This window comes from Dendronephthya gigantea, unplaced genomic scaffold, assembly GCF_004324835.1.
Source record: "Dendronephthya gigantea isolate DGI-Jeju-01 unplaced genomic scaffold, DenGig_1.0 000359F, whole genome shotgun sequence".
Taxonomy (NCBI): Eukaryota; Metazoa; Cnidaria; class Anthozoa; order Malacalcyonacea; family Nephtheidae; genus Dendronephthya; species Dendronephthya gigantea.
The window spans coordinates 67,741-88,449 of NW_021163369.1; the positions used below are offsets into that span (position 1 = coordinate 67,741).

A 20,709-nucleotide genomic window follows, 5' to 3' on the forward strand; every position below is an offset into this window, starting at 1 on the left:
CACACAACCCCATGCTATATTATATACTTAATGAATATAGCAATCCTTTGAGTGCATTAATAGTACTACTCACTAAATGTACTTTTGTCCATTCCCCTCAAATTCCGCAGCAGAACAAAAGAGGTGGCTAACTTAAACGCTGTTGAGTTACTGGCGAAACCTTCAGCAAGCGCAATATATCTTAATATAAGTATAAAAAGGAATATTGAAATGAAACATATTCATAATAAAATTATCTTCGACATAGCTTTTCATCTATCTCACATACTGCACTTACCTTCTGCAAAAGGTCTTAAGCACCCCGTTGTTTTCAAGGAGATCGTATCTCATATCTGTCGAAAACCGATATGCGGATTCATCCAGTAAAAAGAACTTGAATTCTTCCTTTTGTAGTACGCGACCGTTTTCAATGTGGTGCTATAAATACATAAAAACATAATTAAAGGACGCATCCATGAACTGAACTGAAGTGACAGTCCTTGAACTGTTCAGAATCACGACATCAACTCTTATGACGACCTTTGTTCCATATAAATGTCGAACGATGAAAGGTATCGTAAATGATTTATTTACAAAACTTGGCACAATTATAATGCATTGTAAAATGTCATACATCTTTAGAAAGTATCCAATATCCATCTTTTTGGTAACCTAGATGGGTCGCTTTATAGAAACGTGGAGGCGCATTCCCGACGTCGTTTTTTAAGTGGCTGTAGTAGTCAGCTAGTCTGCTGCCTCCAACACTGCCAGCAAGGTTGAACGTTCCTCCACCAAATTTTTTGCGCAGTTCTTGGAGAAAACGGCACTTCGTGTCAAACGTTCCAGCAGACAATACAACAGTCCTATATTAAATAGATGAATATACTATATGCACGTCCACTGATACTGGCGGCCATCAAGAATATTTTACTATTTAACAACTGGAATTTTCCAAGGAAAACGAAATAGTCTGTAGCCTGTAAGACGCAACGAAAACACGTATCTGAATTGGATGTTAACTTATGTTCGGAGCCGCGAATAACAAAAAGATTGAGACGAAGTGACACTAATATTTTAATAGTACGTACCTATACGATATTCTGTCACCGGTAAAAACACCACAAGACGCTACCCAGTACCCTTCTACCCCTTCCGCATTAGCAGTTGCCTCTGGTGTTGGTACATTTTTTATTTCGCCTAGCAGTTTCAACATAAAATCACCAAAAAAACGAGTTCGCCATCTTCCACCATGTACGTCTTACCATCACGCACTACGAACTCCTGTTCCAACTAAATATTATATAGTGAAATGAAAGATGGCAACTATGAATATGAAAATTATATGAATGAAACGAAGCGGTCATTCACCGCATAGTTTCGTCAAATTTAAGGATTAAACGAATTGTAGTAATTACCACTAAGTCAAAGACAATTAGCCTTTCTCACGATGACGAATGATTTCCCAAAATGGGGTACTTTTTTCAAAACACTGAGCGTAAGAACTCGTAAGGGCAACTGTCTTTAATTTCAGGCTGAATTTATTCTTCAAATGGTCTGTTGGTTCTGAAAAACGCTTTTGATGTTGCATCATAATTTTTAAACGCATTTCAGAAAATTGAAAGTACCCCAAAACGTCATCATCAGAAGGCTAATTGCCACATACCTCCGTAAAGGCTAATTGCTATTTTATTTGTGATTTGTGAAGCGTACTTAGCATTAATGCCGCGAATTTGTATCTCAGGGCGGGGGGGGTCAAAGTTTAGAAGTCGAAAAGTTTGGCTAATTGTTAAAATCAGTCAGTCGAAAAAAAGTAAAGGATGAAATTATAAGTCCGACTTTTCCAAATTGCCGGTAAATTTGTTCATTCCGAAACCCATGCTATCTGGTTTACTGCCCACTCTGCTTTTAGAGTGTTTAAACGTTTGCTTTAACAATTTTAACAAGAATTTTACAAAAAAAATATTTACTGAAAGTTCTACTTAGGTAAAACGTTTTACAAAATCTATCCATACTCATCTATTTTACTTCTAAATAAAAAAGGACACCGGTCACATGATCAATAGTGAGCCAATTTGCTCATTAGTATTCCACATGTTAATATTCTTGCACGATTGCATGGCGCTATTTCGAAGTCCCATCGCTTTTACGAAAAGAACCAACCGTATTTGAAATTAAAAAATAACCCAATTACTCTTGTATATAAATACTAAACCTAAAGTTTTCATAAATCACATTCAATAATACATACAGATCGACAATTTTTCTCTACGATATTTGTTATGTCAAACGATGGGAAAATATAGCAAATAGGTTTTATAATATTTCAGAAAGGTATCAATCGAGCAAAACAGAAGCATTAAATGTGTAAATCTATATAATACAGGCATCAATATATATATATATATATATATATATGTATTTTAAATATAGAAAAGTACTACACTGACCTCATTTTCGATGTTTTCCATTGCAAAAAGGTTTTTTTAAAAATTATTCAGCCTCCAGAAAAAAACTTGTAGCGACTCGGCAGCAACAGCGCAGAAAAACAATAACAGGCCAAATTGGCGAGACAATTTGAACGCGATAATTTTTATTGATAATTTGTTAAGGTGGCTTTTTTTTCTCAACAAAAATGTGGCATTATATAATTTTTTTTTATATTTTGCTATTTGATAGTTTTTCTTCTAAGTAAAATAATGCACGAAAACAAAATTGGGGGTCACCGTGCAGTCATCGCAACCATTGCAACCACCGCAACCATTGCAACCATTGCAACCATCGCAACCATTGCAACCACCGCAACCATTGCAACCATCGCAACCATCGCAACCATTGCAACCACCGCAACCATCGCAACCACCGCACCGCAACCACAGCGACCATTGCAACCATCGCAACCACCGCAACCATTGCAACCACCGCAACCATCGCAACCACCGCAACCACAGCGACCATCGCAACCACAGCGACCATCGCAACCATCGCAACCATCGCAACCATCGCAACCATCGCAACCATCGCAACCATGGCAACCATCGCATCCATCGCAACCATGGCAACCATCGCAACCATCGCAACCATCGCAACCATCGCAACCATCGCAACCATCGCAACCATTGGAACCATTGCATCCATGGCATCCATGGCATCCATGGCAACCATCGCAACCATCGCAACCATTGCATCCATCGCATCCATGGCATCCATGGCATCCATGGCAACCATCGCAACCATTGCATCCATGGCATCCATGGCAACCATCGCAACCATCGCAACCATCGCAACCATTGGAACCATTGCATCCATCGCATCCATGGCATCCATGGCATCCATGGCAACCATCGCAACCATCGCAACCATTGGAACCATTGCATCCATCGCATCCATGGCATCCATGGCATCCATGGCAACCATCATCGCAACCAACGCATCCACCGTACCCATGGCAACCATCGCACCCATCGCATCCATCGCATCCATCGCATCCACGGCGACCACGGCGACCATTGTAACCATTGCAACTATTGCAACCACTTAGGACGAATACCGTCACCGCCGAATTTCTGATGTTCATTGTTCGTACTCATTTAATTATTAATTTCAAAAATATGCTCAGGGAAAACTCCTTCAGCTAACAGCCAATGCCAACACAGCTTCCGAGCACTGCGAGATTACCCAATGAAAGGTAAGTTTTTCTAAACGAATTTCAAATGTATCCATGATAATAAATTGATAAGGGATTAATTTGACTCTTTTATCTTGGTTATTTTGACAGGGAAAAGGAGTCTAACTCAAAGGTTATTATTAGCATGTCTGGAAACCAAACAACCATTGAGTCAAATAAGGTCAGAAACGCGATATTTTAATAACATTCAGTGTAATATTAAACGATGAAATATGAATGTCATGCGCTATCTTTGTTTAGAGGAGATATTCATGGCACAGGACTCGAGTCATGTTAATTTTTTAACTTCTTAAACCTTACTATATTATGATAAAAATAATCAATTGTGCAACACATGATTACATTGATAATATGGATTTATTCTGTAGATGGAACCATTTGTTTAATGTTTATATATCAGGAATAATCTAACTTGACTGGGTTATCTAAAGATATTAGCAAAATCCTCACGGAATAACCCTGTCAAGTTAAGATTATTCCTGTTGCATATCCCAACCCAATATAATGTATGAAATACGTCAAAACACAATGACACAAACTGACAATAGATAATCTATCATGCTGGCAAAGTGGCTTGTAATTATTGAAACAAAGAAAACATACACAAAACAAGGCTTTGTTTTTATGTTGCTTCAGTTGAGCTAAGTTTAAAGCAGTATTTGGAATAGTCCAGCAAAATGCAACCATGAGTTTTACAAAAAGCAGATATTGGCTACGTCCATGTGCTCGCTGTATTCATTAACAGTTGGAGGGCCTCTTGAATACTTGAATATGAAGTAGCAGTCATTATGCAGATTTGGCAGTGATCAATATTCATTTTTTGTAAGGCTTGCATAATTAAGTGCCTGTCTGTGCATTTTACATTGTCTTTGCATTAGTTGTTACTTGGGTGAACATCTGTTATAAAGCTATGTACAGGCTGCAATCATAATCTACTCAATCTTTGTGCATATAAAACCCTGCCTCCCTTTTAAACTGTCCATATAAAAAATCCCATGTTAATTTCTCTCCAGATTCTTAATATGACCAAAGCACAAAATAATCTTCTCTACAACTCTTCTATACACATGCTAGCAAATTAACAAATACAATTTATGCATTCATCTTTGCAGTATCACAGCTTAGAGAACACTCGCATTCCAGTGAACAATAAACCTTCAACTAAACGATTTGTGTATGATTATTCGTACTGGTCAGTAGCACAGAGTGATCAACATTTTACATCACAAGAACAGGTAAATTACAAAGCATTCTTCAATTATTATATTTGTTTTAATTGTAGTAGGTTTAACTCCATGCAATCAATGATAAATGCAGGTATTTCAAGATCTTGGTACAAAGGTATTGGATGCAGCATTCGAAGGATATAATGCTTGCGTATTTGCATATGGTCAGACAGGAGCTGGTAAAACATATACAATGATGGGAACACAGGTACTGTCATTGGGTTGGATGTTTCAGTGCCTTCTTCTAAAGTTATAGTTAATTTTTTATTATTATACTACAGAATGATCCTGGACTAACTCCAAGAATATGTGAGGTAAAGGAGTGTATTTTCTCATCTAGAAATAGTTCTTACTGCTCTTAGATTGCAGCCAATTACTCCATGATTACTTTTGAATTTATTCTAATTACCCCAGAATTCATTGAAATATTTTAATTTAGGGCCTGTACAAACATGCCTCAGTTAATTCAAATGATCAAGAATCATTCAGGATTGAAGTGAGGTACTAATTCACTTATCTAATTTATAATTTTTTGGAGAACATCACGATGATTGATTGAAAACGCGCATGTGAATATCAACGGATTCGTTTTTTGCACAGTTATTTAGAAATCTACAATGAACAAGTGCTTGACCTGTTGAGAATCCCAAGTCATAAGAAACGTGATATATTACCTGCAAGACTGAGAGTACGAGAACATCCTAAGGATGGACCTTATGTGCAAGGTAAGTTATACTTTAGTGATATACCTCTAGTAATGTCAAAGTTTTGGTACCATGCGGTAGTTATTGTATTAATTTTCAAACACAGAGGGTAGACCGTAAAAATTACGAGCGTAATACGCAACTATCATTCGCCTTGTCTTGCAGGGGCCGGTTGTATCAAGCGCGTTTAGCTTAAACGGTGGATAAGTTCAAAATAGAAAGCAAGTCTATCGTTTTATTCAACAAGCAAACTAAATGTTTTCAACCTTAATACAAAGATACTGTTTACAACTACATTTTCAGTACATAATATTCAAGTTGACTCATTCAAGAGAGTTGTAAGAGTATTATTGAATTTTGACTTATCCACCGTTTAAGCTAAACGGGCTTGATACAACCGACCGCAGAAGACGAAAATCAAATGCATGTTTTAACTTAACATTTATAATTTCTCGTCTCAGGTCTAACGAAACATGATGCACCAGATTACTCAGCAATTGAATCCTTATTAAACCAAGGAAATCAGCTTAGGTTTGTTTTTATCATATTATCAACACTTTACTTTCGTCAAAGTCTACCAGAAATATGTGTAATTTAAGACTATATGACGATCATTTAAAACTCAGCCTTTTCCTGCAGAAAAACGGCAGCAACAAAAATGAACGACCACAGTAGTAGATCGCATGCTATATTCACAATCAAGTATACTCAAGCAAAGTTCGTCTCTGGACTGCCAAGTGAAATAACGAGCAAAATTAATCTTGTTGACTTGGCTGGAAGGTATTGTAGAAGAAAATATACTTCAATTAATTGTTTTATCTTTGCCGTGACACTCCACTGAAAAGAAGAAAGAATCCTAATATTCAAAACGTTAATTTTTTGGCAGTGAGCGAGCAGCAAAGAGTGGTGCTACAGGAGACAGGTTAAAGGAAGGTGGTAATATAAACAGATCTTTGACGACTCTCGGAAGTGTGATTTCTTCTTTAGCAGAGAGATCCAGTCAAAAAGATAATGCTCAAAGAAAAGTGTTTATTCCCTATCGCGACTCAGTTTTGACCTGGTTATTGAAGGACAGTTTGGGTGGAAATTCAAAAACAATTATGATTGCAGGTCGGTGAAACTTGTCCGGTTGTGACGATCATAACCCGCAGAATGAGGAATCTGAAGAATTTTTCTTATTCTGTAGCTATTGCTCCTGGAGAAGGCAATTATGGTGAAACTTTGAGCACTTTACGATATGCAGACAGAGCCAAGAATATAATCAATGCACCAACAATAAACGAGGTATGACGGAGGAAATTCTTAATTGTAACGAAACATAAGAGATGCTAACATTGACGTATTTCCACCAGGATCCGAATGTGAAGTTGATACGTGAACTGAAAGCAGAAATTGAACGCCTGAAAACGATCATTGATGGAGATCACGGCCAGGTAATCGATAGATACTAGTCAATATTGGTCAATATTATTGATTGTGAAATCCCGATACTCGGTTATAAGGATGATTTGAATTTAATGTAGGTGCAGCAAAGTGTTGCTACAGAAACACTTGACGAAGCACAAAAATTGTTGGAGGGTACGGAGAGTAAGATGGAAAGACATTTACGAGACTGGGCAGATAAATGGCGAGATACTTTGCTTATTATGGAGGTATGGATCCTGTGAAATATTCCAATGATAATTTTGTTTTGAACTCCGTCCAATTGTTTCCACTATTTCTTCAGGAAAATGATTTGGGTCTTCATAAACATCGCTCAACATTGCGTATAGATATGGACCCACCTCATCTTGTCTTACTTGATGATGATCCTCTCAATACCAGTATAACAATATTTAGTTTGAAAGTAAGTTCAAACGTTTACCATCTTTCGTACCCTATCAACGCTCTTTAGTCTAGCTTATTGCCACAAGTAATGTCTTCGTTTCGAGGATGATGTTAGATTACTGTCTTTGATATCTTGTTCTTGTGAACAACGGATAGGAGGTATTACATCACCCACACACATGCAGTCAGACTCAACAAATATTTTTCCTAGTCAGACCCCATCATTTTTAACCTACAGTATAATTACAGGAAGGAGAAAATTTCATTGGAAACTTGCATGCTGAGGAAGAACTTGACCTAGGTTGGTTGGTTCAAGCATTTCATGGCGTTTTTTATAAAGATTGTACAAAATTTCTATTTTAAAACCAATTGTTGTTGTATTCATTTAGTGTTTGACCATGACGCGATCCAGAACGAGCATTGTGTAGTAACTTATGATACAAGAAACGTTATATTAAAACCTCTTAATGGATATTGCAGTGTCAATAATAAAACTATAACCGAGCCGACTAAATTATCTCAAGGTATTTGAACCTTAGCCAAAAATGCTAAGCAATTTATGACTTAGAAAACTAGTCTGCCGTAGAGAACTTCTACTTGTAGATGTTAAATCTTGTTCTTTAATGCAGGTGACGTGATTTTACTCGGTGAAGATATTCGTTTGAAATTTAACTATCCTCAAGAGGCGTGTTTTCTGAGAGAACAGAGACGCTCAGGACATTTCACTCGTTCCTTTTCTTTGGTAATCCTATGAATAGTTCGATATCCCAATGCAATATCAGTGACACGATTGTTGCGTAGACAACATTGCAACCGTGATTTTTTTTCTTCCTAATGTTAAGGATAAGTCCACGCACATGGCATCCACACCAAGACGACTTGAAGAAGTGACGTTCATCGATCAACCACTGTCTCCTGAATCTGGGTCAGTTTGAACTGAGATGCACTCTTGCAATTCAAGTATAAGATAAATATCACAACAATGTAATAATCCCAGAGTTTGCCTTCTTTAGCGTTGAGATGGACCCCCAAGAGGAGGAGAGTACGGAAGAGAAGAATGTGGACAAATTAAAGTTAGTCTTGAAGATTATGATGGGCAGACCGCTGAAATTGATGCATGAAGCAGCATCTCAAAATGAATAGATGTGATGAATTGAAGTGTTTGACGGTTGATGGTTTAACGAAAACTACCTTTATTTGTTTCAGACAACAAGTTGAAGACCTCTTGGCACAGTATAAACAGTCTGAAATCGAGAGATTTGAGATTGAAACGAAAAATAAACGTGAGTTAGAAGCAAAGGATAAAGAAATCGAAACGCAAGCGAAAGAACTTATAAAACGACAGAAAAATGACGAGGCTTTGCTTCAACAACACCAAAAAGAATTACAAAATCTCAGAGAACAACTCTCTGATGAAAAAACAAGACTTCGTAATGAGCTGATGCAACAAATGGAAAGACTTTTTAATAAAATGCAAAACACAAATCATGCTCTCATTGAAGACTCGAAGAAAGATCTTGAAAAGCAGCGAAAAAGATTGAATAGACAACTTAAACGAGAGTGGTCTAAGTTAGATCAATATGAAATGAAACTGATCGAAGTTGAGGCTGAAAAGCGAAGAATCATACAAGACGCTGAAAATAGGTTAAAACAGGAGAGAAATAAGAGTGAAATAGAACGAAAACATCGCCTTCAGGAAGTTGAAACACAAAAAAAATCTTTACAAGAAATACTTGAAGGTCATTTAAAGGAACGAGAAGTTGCCAGAAAGGATTTTCAACAAAGTCGAAGTGAAGAAATAAAACTTTCTGATATTGTGAGGAAAGCTTGGATATATTTTGTAAGAAATTAACAAAACTGGAATGGCTACAATACAAGCTTTCTGCGGACCAACTCGAACTGATGAAAGACTGAAATAATGCTAAAAATTGAAACAGTCAATAAGGATATTGAAATACTAGAAAGACAAAATGAGGAGAACGCTGAAAAGCTAAGACAGAGCGAGATGGAGCTAAAGGAAAAGGGAGAAATTTTGAAACGTTGTGAAGCGAACGTTGAACGAAGTTTAGCCGAGATGACAGAAGTACGAGAGAAATTGGTTGGATGTCAACAACGCTTTGGTGAAGAGTTAGGTGATGTCGTCAACATCGTCAGTTTGGAGCGAGATGCTGATTTGATGAAGATTGAAAAAGATCGAGAAATACTGATGAGCAAATACTTGGAACACCAAAGTGCGTTAGAGGTGTTGGTTAATGAAAATCTTGAATCCAGTGATGACGAAGACAGCCTTGAAGTGCGAGAAATTAAGAGTCGTGTGGTTGAGTTAGTACGTAGTGTAAGCCCAGGATTAGACGATGAGTCAATGCAATCACAAATTATTGAAAAGAAAGTTCAGATTCATTATCAACAAGCTGAAGTAGGCAAAAATGAGGAAGAAAGAAAGACACTGCTAGCGCATGAACAAATCTTTCTTCAGCAGAGCCGTGAGGTACAAAACAAGCGAGAAAATGAACAGAAAGTACTCCAGGAAAAACTACATGCACTGATAGAAATGACAGATAATGAAGAAGGAAGTGCAAATGAAACAGTTGATTACTACCAGGCTGAATCATCAAGCCTCGTCACAGCTCAAAGACGAATATTTGATGTTGAAAAAGAACTAGCTGAGAAGATTAAGGAACGTAAAGATATTGAAGCTAAATTAGATCATGTTAAAAGACAAATGGAACAACAAGCTGAGTGTAATCAAGAAGAGTTTCATGGCATCTTAGCAAGGTTGGAACTTCATAGCAAAGATGTTGGAAAAGAGATTGAAGAAATGAAGAAGATATTAAAATATGAAGCCGAGAAATATCTTAAACGACTAAAGTAAGAATGCCGGCATATTCAATTACATTAACTCCTTAATATTCACGATACCTCCCCGCTACATATATTTCTGTTTTTATAGAACAGAAAACTTTACCGTTTTGGAGCCATTATCATTCGGTAAGTGCTAATTATAATACTCTATCTAAAAAAACTTTGTCAACAAGTGTGAAATATTCTGAAAGCTATTTCTTGCTAATTAGACAATTCAAGTTTCGCAGAAATTGCTAACGATGCCGTTGATGAAATACTGAGAGAGGTCAGTTCTAAGAATGTTGCATATTAACGCAAGCTCCCTTGAAGTGTCGTTTTATAGATTTTTTATTTCTTAGATTGAACTAGCTTCTCATTGCCCCGAGCTGGCAAAAACTCACAAGGATATCAAACAGGACTGTGGAGGATGGAGGTGAGACTTGGGGACAGCAAGGGAAAATGTGGGATGCTGTGAAGACGGCTAGCAACACTCACACTAGGCAACTCCGTAAACGCTCTGTTTAATGCATGATCATACCATATTTGTCTACAGATATGACGGTCATGAAAAAGATGTTCATTTGTTACGGAAAGAGGACGATTGTGAGGCAATTCATAGTTTTCTTGGTCGAGGTATAATCCGTGCTTCACCACGTACTGTCCTGCAGACTGTCTCAACGCCGCCGTCCAGATTTGTGTACGATCGCATGCTCAAGGTACTATCGATAATAGATGTATATTTTTAGAAATTATCGTTGATCGATATCATCGATAAGAACAGCTGATAACTCATGTCACACAGAGACATGCCACTGATTTAGGCTGGCATTTTTCATACTAATCACTCTTTGCCCACTCCAAATTCTTTGTATAGAATATTCGTATAGTGGAGAAGATCGCAGATAACCTAACAATAGGTAAGATTCTTGCGATGATTGCGACCTCAGCCTGGTCGATACCTCGCTTCATGTTCTTCCACTGACGGTCTTCTGTCTTGCAGTTCACATGGTTCATGAAACAACACGCTGCCTTTTCAAGACATCGCGAGACTTTTGTTTCGTATCGATGGATCGCGAGAAAGTAGGAATTTCTTGATTTTTTGAACATTCATGCAAATCTCGTTTCAACAAATTTTCTCAAGATATTCTTGCCTACATACAGGATGGTAAACTAATCCTTGCATGCCAGTCAGTGGAGCATCAGAGCTGTCCTGAGGTCAGAGGAATACAACGTGCAAAGGTTTGTTATTTCACTAACTGCAGATAACCAACAAAGTGGGTGGCCGCGAAAACAAACAAAATATATTCTGATACTTCTAGATTTTATCGAGCGGTTGGGTTATTGAACCGATAACAGTGAAAGGTCAAGCATGTTCCCTTGTTTGGTATCTCACTCAGGTATCTTCTTCATTTGACACCGTTACCATTTTAAAATGACCTTCACCTGCACAATGTCTAGATACAATGACTTCAATTCTTTCAAACTGCACGTAAATTTTTTCCATAGGTTTTTCTCGGGAGGTCAATCCCATCAAAACTTGTTCAACTGGTTTCAAAACGTCAACCACTCAGTGTCGCTTACTTAAGAGAATACTTGGTGGCAGAATAAATATTGTGGGTTTGATATATTGAGAAAGATATTGTAAATGTAACCTGGGTTATATAATTCTTCCAAGAAATATTTAATATTAATTATACAATTATGGAAGTAATAATATGTGCATTTGTTATCTAAATGCTTATAATATAATAACGTAAATCATTCATTCCTTGTGTAAAGAGAGAGGTAAGAATATTAACCAATGCATGCAAGCTTGTATTACGCACGATTCTGGTATGTTGACGTGTTTAAATTGATCTAAATATTTACTACACATATTTATTACATATAATACTTCTTTGATGCACATATTAAAGGTGTGTAATTCGCGTTTTAAACACTTATCAAATATACGTCTAAAGAATAAATTAATTACAAATATTATGTAATCCAAGTTATGTGTCCAAGAAATCGTTCTTTGCATGGACGGTTAAAAGTTGATGTCATACAAAAATCTGCAGACTGCAGAGGATAATGTTCAACTCTAGTCCATAACATGGTCTCCGTTCACTTTATCACGGTGGGGGGGGTGGTGTGCAGGAGAACTGAATTAAGGAATCCTATCATTAACACGTGTTTTATATGTTTAAATGTTCATCCTATAAATACATTATAAGGAGCAGCAATAAGGATATTGACCGACCCAAATATAGTTTGAACTATATAGCGCATGTTGCAAGCTTTTGTAAACATCTTTCGTCATGCAGCGTGTAAAAAAACGCAGCAAGCGTGTGATTACACGTGGAGCGAATGACGCATTAAATTTTCTGCTTTTCCTGTGGTTTTAATTACAGCTTAATAGTTTATCTCAGGTGCCGCGCCAGGGGTCCCTCTGCATATTTTCATCAGGCTAGAGATGGTCTTGTTCACGGCTTTTACTGATAACATTAAGATGCCATTTCAATAACAATGTATAGCGTTTCCCGAGCTTCTGAGGATTTTTAAAACTAAAATTATTTATTGATGACGGAGACCAAGATCCAGTAAGGTAAGACCCGATTAGGCTGTTAAGCCAGCTTATTATACTTTAAAAATTGTTTTGTGTTTGCCTGTAACTGCAAAAGACGAGATCTACATCTGTCTATAGACTATATATAACGGACTGAACATTATGCACTGGGCTATCTTAGGCGATCATTACAATATACAAATCCATTTGGCCAAATACAACTTTGGAGATTTGAGAAAAACTATATAATAGCATGTTACGATAAATATTACCCACGGTTTTTTAACCCTTTGCACTTTTCATTAAAGTTGTAGTTCATTACGCGTCATAGTTTATTATGACTAAAGCTATCAACTTTAACAGGCAGCTTCTCTTCATGCTAATCTCGCGACTCAAAAGTTCAGGTTTCAGGAAACTCGAATGAACCACAGGTTTAATCGAGTCTCTGCCCATATTGTTCGCTGCAGTAAATAAACGCAGTTTCTATGCAAGGAATAATTTTTGTTTAAGTGAATAAAATATAATAGATCGACATAAAAATCGTGTATATATGTAATGCACTGTTTGAATAAAACTCATAAATGACAAGTCCTGTTTTGGTGTTATCTGCAGTAAATAATTATAGCAACATTAGACTGCGATATACATATATATATACTCCAGCGCAAATAGTAGTATATATACAGCGTCGTATGTATAGACCTGCCCTGAAGCCAAATATTTGCAATATAGGAATACTCCATTACTATATTAGTATATTTCATAAGCAGATTTTGCACGTCATGGAACTAGTTACATCATGTTAAATTTTGTTATCATATATGTTGTATTGTAAATGCCTGGATGTATTTGATAAGATATTGGCTTTCCTGTATGTTATGAATTGCTTCAAGTACATAAAGATTATTCTCTTTCTGATATGCCGTCAACGTGAAATACACAACATGATAGATTGCTTTTTTGTTTCATTTGTATATCGTAAAATAAATCATTTCCATGCGTCCCACGTTATTTTAACTGCGAACAAAAGATCTAAAAGCATCGCGATATGACGGTAATAACACGGTCGAAAGAATCTCATAGACAAACTGGGAAGTTTAGTCTAGTTTCGCATAACAACCAGTAATTTAAATATTATAGAGCAACATCTGTCGCAAGCAGGTTTGACTGGCGTTGTATATACATGCACAATGCAAGTTCAATTTTCTAATGACAAAAATGATCTTACAGCATGCTAGTTATACAGTGAAAACATTTTATAAATATACTATTTGCCTTCACTAGTAAACTTATAGATGAATTTCAAATTAAAACTCTACAGGAAATCAGAATATTTACAAAAATTAAAATACAGACATAAAGAATTGTTAATTAATATAACTGCGTGATAGAGCCGTGCCTAAGACAAAAACCTTTCAGACAAAGCTGCAAAAGACGGAAAAAACTGATAAACTTTCGTATTAGCGGTTTCCTTTTTTAGGCAAATTTTTCAAAACAATTTTCTGTTTTTGGACTGAACACCTGAAAAAACATATACAGAAGGTTTCCATAGATGGAAATTCCTAGTTGCAATAGAATTTATATCTATTTATCTTAATATTATCTCCTAATCAGACCACTGAAAATAAAATAAATATTTTGCCACAATATACGTAGATACAAACTTGGAATATAGTTTGTGTCATAAAATATAAAAACACGAACCCTAGCATACTTCATGCACAATTTCCCTCTCGTATATTCACACATATATTGTAGTGTTTGTTTCAAATACATGCACGTTCAGAAGAACGCGTGCACAATTTTCAGGAAGTCTAATACATAAATATCATTATGATATACCAGCTCTCCTGACAAAGGCCTCAGGTCAAAACGTCGAGAAGTGTTTTTTTTTATCTATTTTAGGCAGTTGTTATACTACATTATCATTCAACGATGTATATTTGATAAGAAAAAATATATCTGTTCTGCTCTGCCTCGAAGTGGAAAAACACTTGTCAGCCTGGATCAATGAATGCAAGACATATATAATGCACGATCATGCATGACATGAAATATGTTCGTTTACACTGACAGCTTGTATGAAATGTAACTAATACGGTTACATCCATGCATACGTGCAGCTGTTGATTTCAAAATGAAAATCATTTTTCTTCGTGAACGTTTCAAACGACTAAAACAATAGACCAATCATGCACTTTAGGATTATTTAATATGACTTGGCTCCGTGATATCTCAGCCGGAGGGCGCGGCAAACGACCGTGCTGTTTCTTTGTGAAAACTCGTAATACGAGACAGCTGAAACACGTATGAATAAAACAAATTGATTAAGACAGGCACTTCAGAAACTGGCAAACGTAAAAGTTTAATGCAAATTTTCGTATCAGTAATGAATCAGGCAAATTGTTCGTAGCCAAATATAAAGTGCATGTGGTGAAAACAAATGTTTTCTGGAACAATCGTATTGCGTTAAGGGTCTTCACCCCCCTGTATTGCATGCATACTTAATGAAGCATTTCCACGTTCAACATATCCCTGTCAATATTCTTCCAGGAAGAGATTTGACTTTAAGCCTACCTAAAAACTAACGCAAAGATGGTGACACTCGTTGAAAAACCTTCATGCACATAAACTTGAATTGCTGGAAACCTACATTCACGTGACCACTCGCCTTATAGACAACCAAGACCACATTGGCAACATATTGACAAAATTGACTGCATATAATTATATAGACTTCTCCGCAAGCCATGAAGATTTTATGGCATATTGTTAAAATATTAATTAACAACGTTTTTGGAAAAAGCAATCTTTAGGGAACGACAACAAATGTAAAAAGTTATGCTGGCAATTAAAATGCAAAAAGGGCATGTACCAGTTAATTAACTTGAAAACCTGCTAATAAGTTCTCTTGAGGTGGAAAACACCAGATTTCTAAGCCCTACTATTGAAAAAGTGAGATAATGCTGGAAACAAAACGTTGCTACGAGCATTTGTACTCAAATGTCACATGAAATATTAAAGCTAGGACATGCACCTTATTTTTTATGCTACATATTTATAACATGTATTTACGGCGTATTCACAATAAAAATGCATAAAACATCCAAGAAATGCATACATTTTACGAACGCCATATTGAAATAAATAAATGCTCAAAAAAGAGATAATAGACTTAAGGAAGTCGCTGTGTTTGAAGAGCATGCATGTTTAATAATCATCTATGTCGGGACACACATTTTATCAAATTCTAGTCTATCTCAGATTTAAAAATAAAGTTTAATGAACCATCAATATATTTCCTTAAATATTGAATAGACCTCAGCAAAATGCGTTTCCTATTTATATTCGTCTGAATTAATATTGGTTTGAATTATTAAATCGTTTAATAATGCTGTTATAACAGGCTGTACTGAGAAAGTAGATGAATCAGCCAATGATCTTAGTCGAATACAGATGGACCACTTGAGGACGCAAGAACAACAGACTTGTTTTTGACGGCTTGAAATGCTCAGAATTTTAAGCGTATACAGAGTTAATTTCTTGCTTAAAATTTGTTAAAATTTGCATAAGAGTTTCAAGATGTTGACATCCTGTAGCGACTTTGAAGCGGTGAGTTGACAAATTACTTTTTGCCATTCACGTTTGTAGAACATGCATGCATGTCCGATGAAAATTAATGAAAATCCCAATGGCTATATTTACCGTGCTGCACACAGTAAAAAATTAATTTATCCTGAGTAAATAAACTACTATGACGATAGAGAACCATTACTCGCATTTAGATCTCATATCATAAAAATATTTTTTCCCAATCAAGAAGACCTTTTTGGAATACTCGGCACGGGCGGCATTAACTAACACTTGTCTTTATGGCCATCGATACTTTAAAATAGAGTCTCATATTCAGCCTTTGTAAATACGAGGAAAAATGGTTGATTAAGTGTAAAATAAGATATCTATTCACTGTGTCGGACGCACAAAATACTAAATGATCTATAAGACTTGGCGCGTACTTAATCCGTATACTTGATATACAAAACATATCAATCATAATTTCGCTAAGTTTAGTTCTATGTGCAACTAGAAAGGAAGACAGGTAAAAACGTGCGTGACAACCTCCTGCATATTAAAAGACAAATATAAGTTTATTATTCAGGAAAAACATAAGAATAATTTCCGATGTTTGCGTCTTAAAGCCCTCGTAAAGAAATGGCAAGATGTCTGGTATATATTTTAGCACTTAAATGAACGATTTATGAGATGAATAACTTTAGTAATCAGGTTTTCGACAACTTAAAGCCTGTTCCATGCAAAGCTTCATTTGCTGCGGCTAAAGTTCAAAGCAAATGTGCAAAGCAAATGCGGTTGAACGATTACCAGAAAATGAAGTACATAAGTTCACGAATTCGTAAATGATGTAGCTACTTGTGGTCATTACGTTGTATCATGTGCGACCAATATTGTATATATCATACTAGAGATAAAACCACATATCAGACATTTCTATTTTCAATGTTCCGACATGAGATAAACAGAGTCGGATGTGAAAAATACATCAGAAAGGTAGAAGTATACGTGTGCACGCAAGTTAGTCGACTATAAACAAGAAATTGACTTTACAACAAGGATAAACAACTTCAAGTTATCTTTCGCATTAGAGGATATCGTTGTAGAATTAGGTATGACACACACATACAGCTAAATAAATTCAAACACTGTCACGGAATTATTAATTGGAGCCAGTACAAATGATAATTCGATAGAATTCGATTCAGGTTTATTAGGGTTGTGAGAGTATATAACCAGCCAGACAGTGTAAATGAATGATCTGCTTTCGATCTGCGAGTCTCCATGCATGTTTATTTATCAATTTCCATCTCTTTCATTATTCTTTTCCTCACAGCTGTTCGAAAGCGAGCCTGAAATGGATCGTAAATCGAAGGACGAAGGTCATGGACGAATCACAATTAACGTTGGAGGATTACGTCATGAAACTTACTTGACAACCTTAAGAAATCATCCTGATACACGGTAGAGATGATTTCCATCAAAAACATGTCAGATATTCGTTCTGAAAACTAGTCAACCGCACCAGAGTATCGTCTCGCCCATTATTCTTTAATATGCATGATGATAGGTTTCTAGATAGTTTTCCAACAAATTATACTCGAACTCTTTCCAATAGGAAATACTTGAACTTTCTCCAATAGATTATTCTCTAATTCATAGATTATACTGGATCAGTGAACAACATCACACGTCAACAAGAAGTCCACAGTATAATCCTGAGAAGAAGGAATATTTCTTTGATCGTCATCCGGGTGTCTTTGCACATATTGTCAACTATTATCGTACAGGAAAGTTGCACTGTCCTATGGATGTTTGCGGACCATTATTTGAAGAAGAGTTAAGCTTCTGGGGAATTGACGAAAGACAGGTGAACATTCTTATGTTCTGAGAACGTGGCATGATGAGACGTGAGAATCGTAGAAAAAATTGTGTAATTTGACTAAATAACTGTTTAACGTAGGTGGAGTTGTGCTGTTGGGAAAATTATAAGCAACACAAGGATAAACAGGAGAAATTGAACTACTTCACAACACCGAGTGATGGCGACGATCAAGAAGAAGATGAAGATTTGGATTATTCATTTTGGAAGAATGTTAAAAGACAAGGTTATATGTTGTTTGAAAAACCAGCATCTTCAACGCCTGCCAAGGTAAGACGAATACGGACTTATTTACAAACCAGGATGAAGAAAATACTCATAACAGTCATTTTCATTATTTCAGTTGGTATCAATCCTGAATTTGATCACGTTTCTTATAACAATCATCCAGTTCTGTCTAACAACATTAAAATCATTTCAAAAGGACTCTCAAAAAATGAAAATCCTATCAAACGTGAGAGTTTTTACTGTTTCGTGGTTTCTTCTTGATCTGGTGCTGAGGCTTATTTTTGCACCTTCCCTTGTGGAACATTTCAAGAAGCTCCTGCACTGGTTGGACATTACCTCAGTCTGTGCGTTGATAGTTCACATGAAGATTCACCAAAGCCCGAATGCGATACAACCATTTGAGATGTTAATATTTCTTAAATCAATTCGTTTGTTTAACTTGTTGACGTTCAGTTTTGTGATTCAAGTGTTAACAAACACTCTCAAAGCCAGCACACGGGAGCTTGGTTTACTGACAATTGTTGTTGTGTTTCAAGCCTTTGCTTCTGTTTTTCATTGAACGAGGCGAATCAATCACAGAATTTGAAAGTGTTCCTCACAGTCTATGGTGGGCAATAATCACGATGACCACGGTAAGTATTGATCTGGATGATTACTGAGGTCAAATGAGGCAAACAACCTCGTCTTGGTGAATGATGGCTATTTTCAATTATGAGGAAGGACGCAGCAACCTCAAACGACTGGGAAATGTACAGATGGTAATTGTGAATATCTTGTTGTCTTTTCAGGTAGGCTACGGGGATATTCAACCTCAAACTTGGATTGGAAAGGTTCTTGGCTGTTGCTGTGCCATGTGTGGTGTGTTAGTGATTGCTCGTAACTAACTTCAGTTTATTCTACACGTACGCGAAGGCCAGGCTGAATCTTCCTCCAAAGGTCGAACAGAAACCTCCACTCTCAAAAGAGTTGACATCGTTGAAGGCTAAGAAAGCAGAGTTACCTCACACAACATCTAGTTATAGTTGTAATTCCATTGCAAAGAAATATGAACAAGCTAAAGAAAGCTTGGAAAGATTAACTGAAAATCAGGGAGATGATAAAACTGATGCGACAAGTATCAGCGAGAGGCAACTAAACGGATCTAAACCAAAGCAGTTGCAAAACCTTTCAGACAGTGACCACGATGATCTTACCCCATCTTTCAGAGAATGTAACTTTGATTTTTTAGAAGTTCCTGTTGGTAAGCGCTTAAAAAAATCATTTCTTTCAAACTCAATCTCGCGCGTGATAGGTGCGATAACGCATCACCCGAGGCAGAGTCAGTCCCCTCCGAGCGCACTGCAGTTTGACGCACAATCGACGTATCCACTTTACCTTCGTCGGGGAGCAGTCGCCCCTGGCTCGATCAGCTCTCGTAGCTTCTCGTCAACTATATACGACAGTGGCTCGTCAAATATACCAAGCTGTGTTAAACAATCTGTGAGGTCTTTACGAAGAAAACAAACGCTGATCAAGAGACTGGGAAATAAAAGAAAATGTACTTCCAATGCAGAACTGCACCTCGTTTGTTTCCATCGCTGCGACAAACATCCTGATAACAACAACAAGAGCACAGATAATTGTTCTTGTCCAACACAACAATTATCAAAACCAAGGCTTGCAAAGAGTTGTTCTGAGCTGAATGATATCTTACAAGGCAATTACCAGAATAGTCTGAATAGTATGGCCAGTGAAAATATTTCTTCAGGAGATATCATGATTAATGACAGACCACAGAGTGTTCCTCTCAGTGAGATAGCAATCACCATAAACGGTTGTTCTGATGAGGGAAGTGAAACGAAGGAACAGAATGTCCCACTAATACGAATTAATGACCCAGGTAACAAAGGAACGTTCTTAAAACCGTGGGCACATAATCACCAGGGAAGATGACCCCTGGAACAATTATCCCAGGGAATAAAACTCCTGGAGCGAACAACCAACAAGGCAAATAGACTCTCAAGCCAACAGTCACCATAGAAAATTGTGTGCGATGTGATCGATGACCCTCGACCAAACCGATGCTTGGTCAAACCATTGCTAACCCTAACATCATATGTTTAAAAGTGATAGTGTAAATAAAGCGCGAGTGATTGTGTAGTATACTTGAATTATTACGACTCATAATGAAGTAGCATAACTATCTTCTAGTCGCCGTTATCTAACTAGTGCAAATATAC

The 20,709-nt window shown here is 36.7% G+C and overlaps 2 protein-coding genes and 1 pseudogene across 2 annotated transcripts; all 3 read left to right on the forward strand.

Moving 5' to 3' along the window:
- The first annotated feature begins 3,663 nt into the window (after positions 1–3,663).
- Positions 3,664–9,273, forward strand: LOC114542535 (kinesin-like protein KIF16B). The gene is made up of 19 exons (XM_028562058.1): positions 3,664–3,824; positions 4,777–4,899; positions 4,982–5,098; positions 5,172–5,204; positions 5,330–5,391; positions 5,491–5,615; positions 6,056–6,125; positions 6,234–6,374; positions 6,481–6,704; positions 6,781–6,878; positions 6,947–7,027; positions 7,118–7,246; positions 7,321–7,440; positions 7,671–7,722; positions 7,811–7,945; positions 8,051–8,163; positions 8,264–8,346; positions 8,435–8,494; positions 8,628–9,273. Exons 1-19 carry the CDS (start codon positions 3,789–3,791, stop codon positions 9,271–9,273), a joined length of 2,448 nt encoding a protein of 815 aa, XP_028417859.1. The 5' UTR covers positions 3,664–3,788.
- Positions 9,274–9,333: 60 nt separating this feature from the next.
- LOC114542522 (golgin subfamily A member 6-like protein 1) lies at positions 9,334–12,259 on the forward strand. Its single transcript, XM_028562047.1, has 10 exons — positions 9,334–10,289; positions 10,372–10,409; positions 10,493–10,548; positions 10,622–10,695; positions 10,816–10,978; positions 11,137–11,179; positions 11,263–11,342; positions 11,424–11,501; positions 11,582–11,659; positions 11,769–12,259. The coding sequence occupies exons 1-10, from the start codon at positions 9,340–9,342 to the stop codon at positions 11,868–11,870; spliced, it is 1,662 nt and encodes a 553-aa protein (XP_028417848.1). The 5' UTR covers positions 9,334–9,339; the 3' UTR covers positions 11,871–12,259.
- Positions 12,260–17,616: 5,357 nt separating this feature from the next.
- LOC114542513 lies at positions 17,617–20,581 on the forward strand (annotated as a pseudogene).
- The last annotated feature ends 128 nt before the right edge of the window (positions 20,582–20,709 follow it).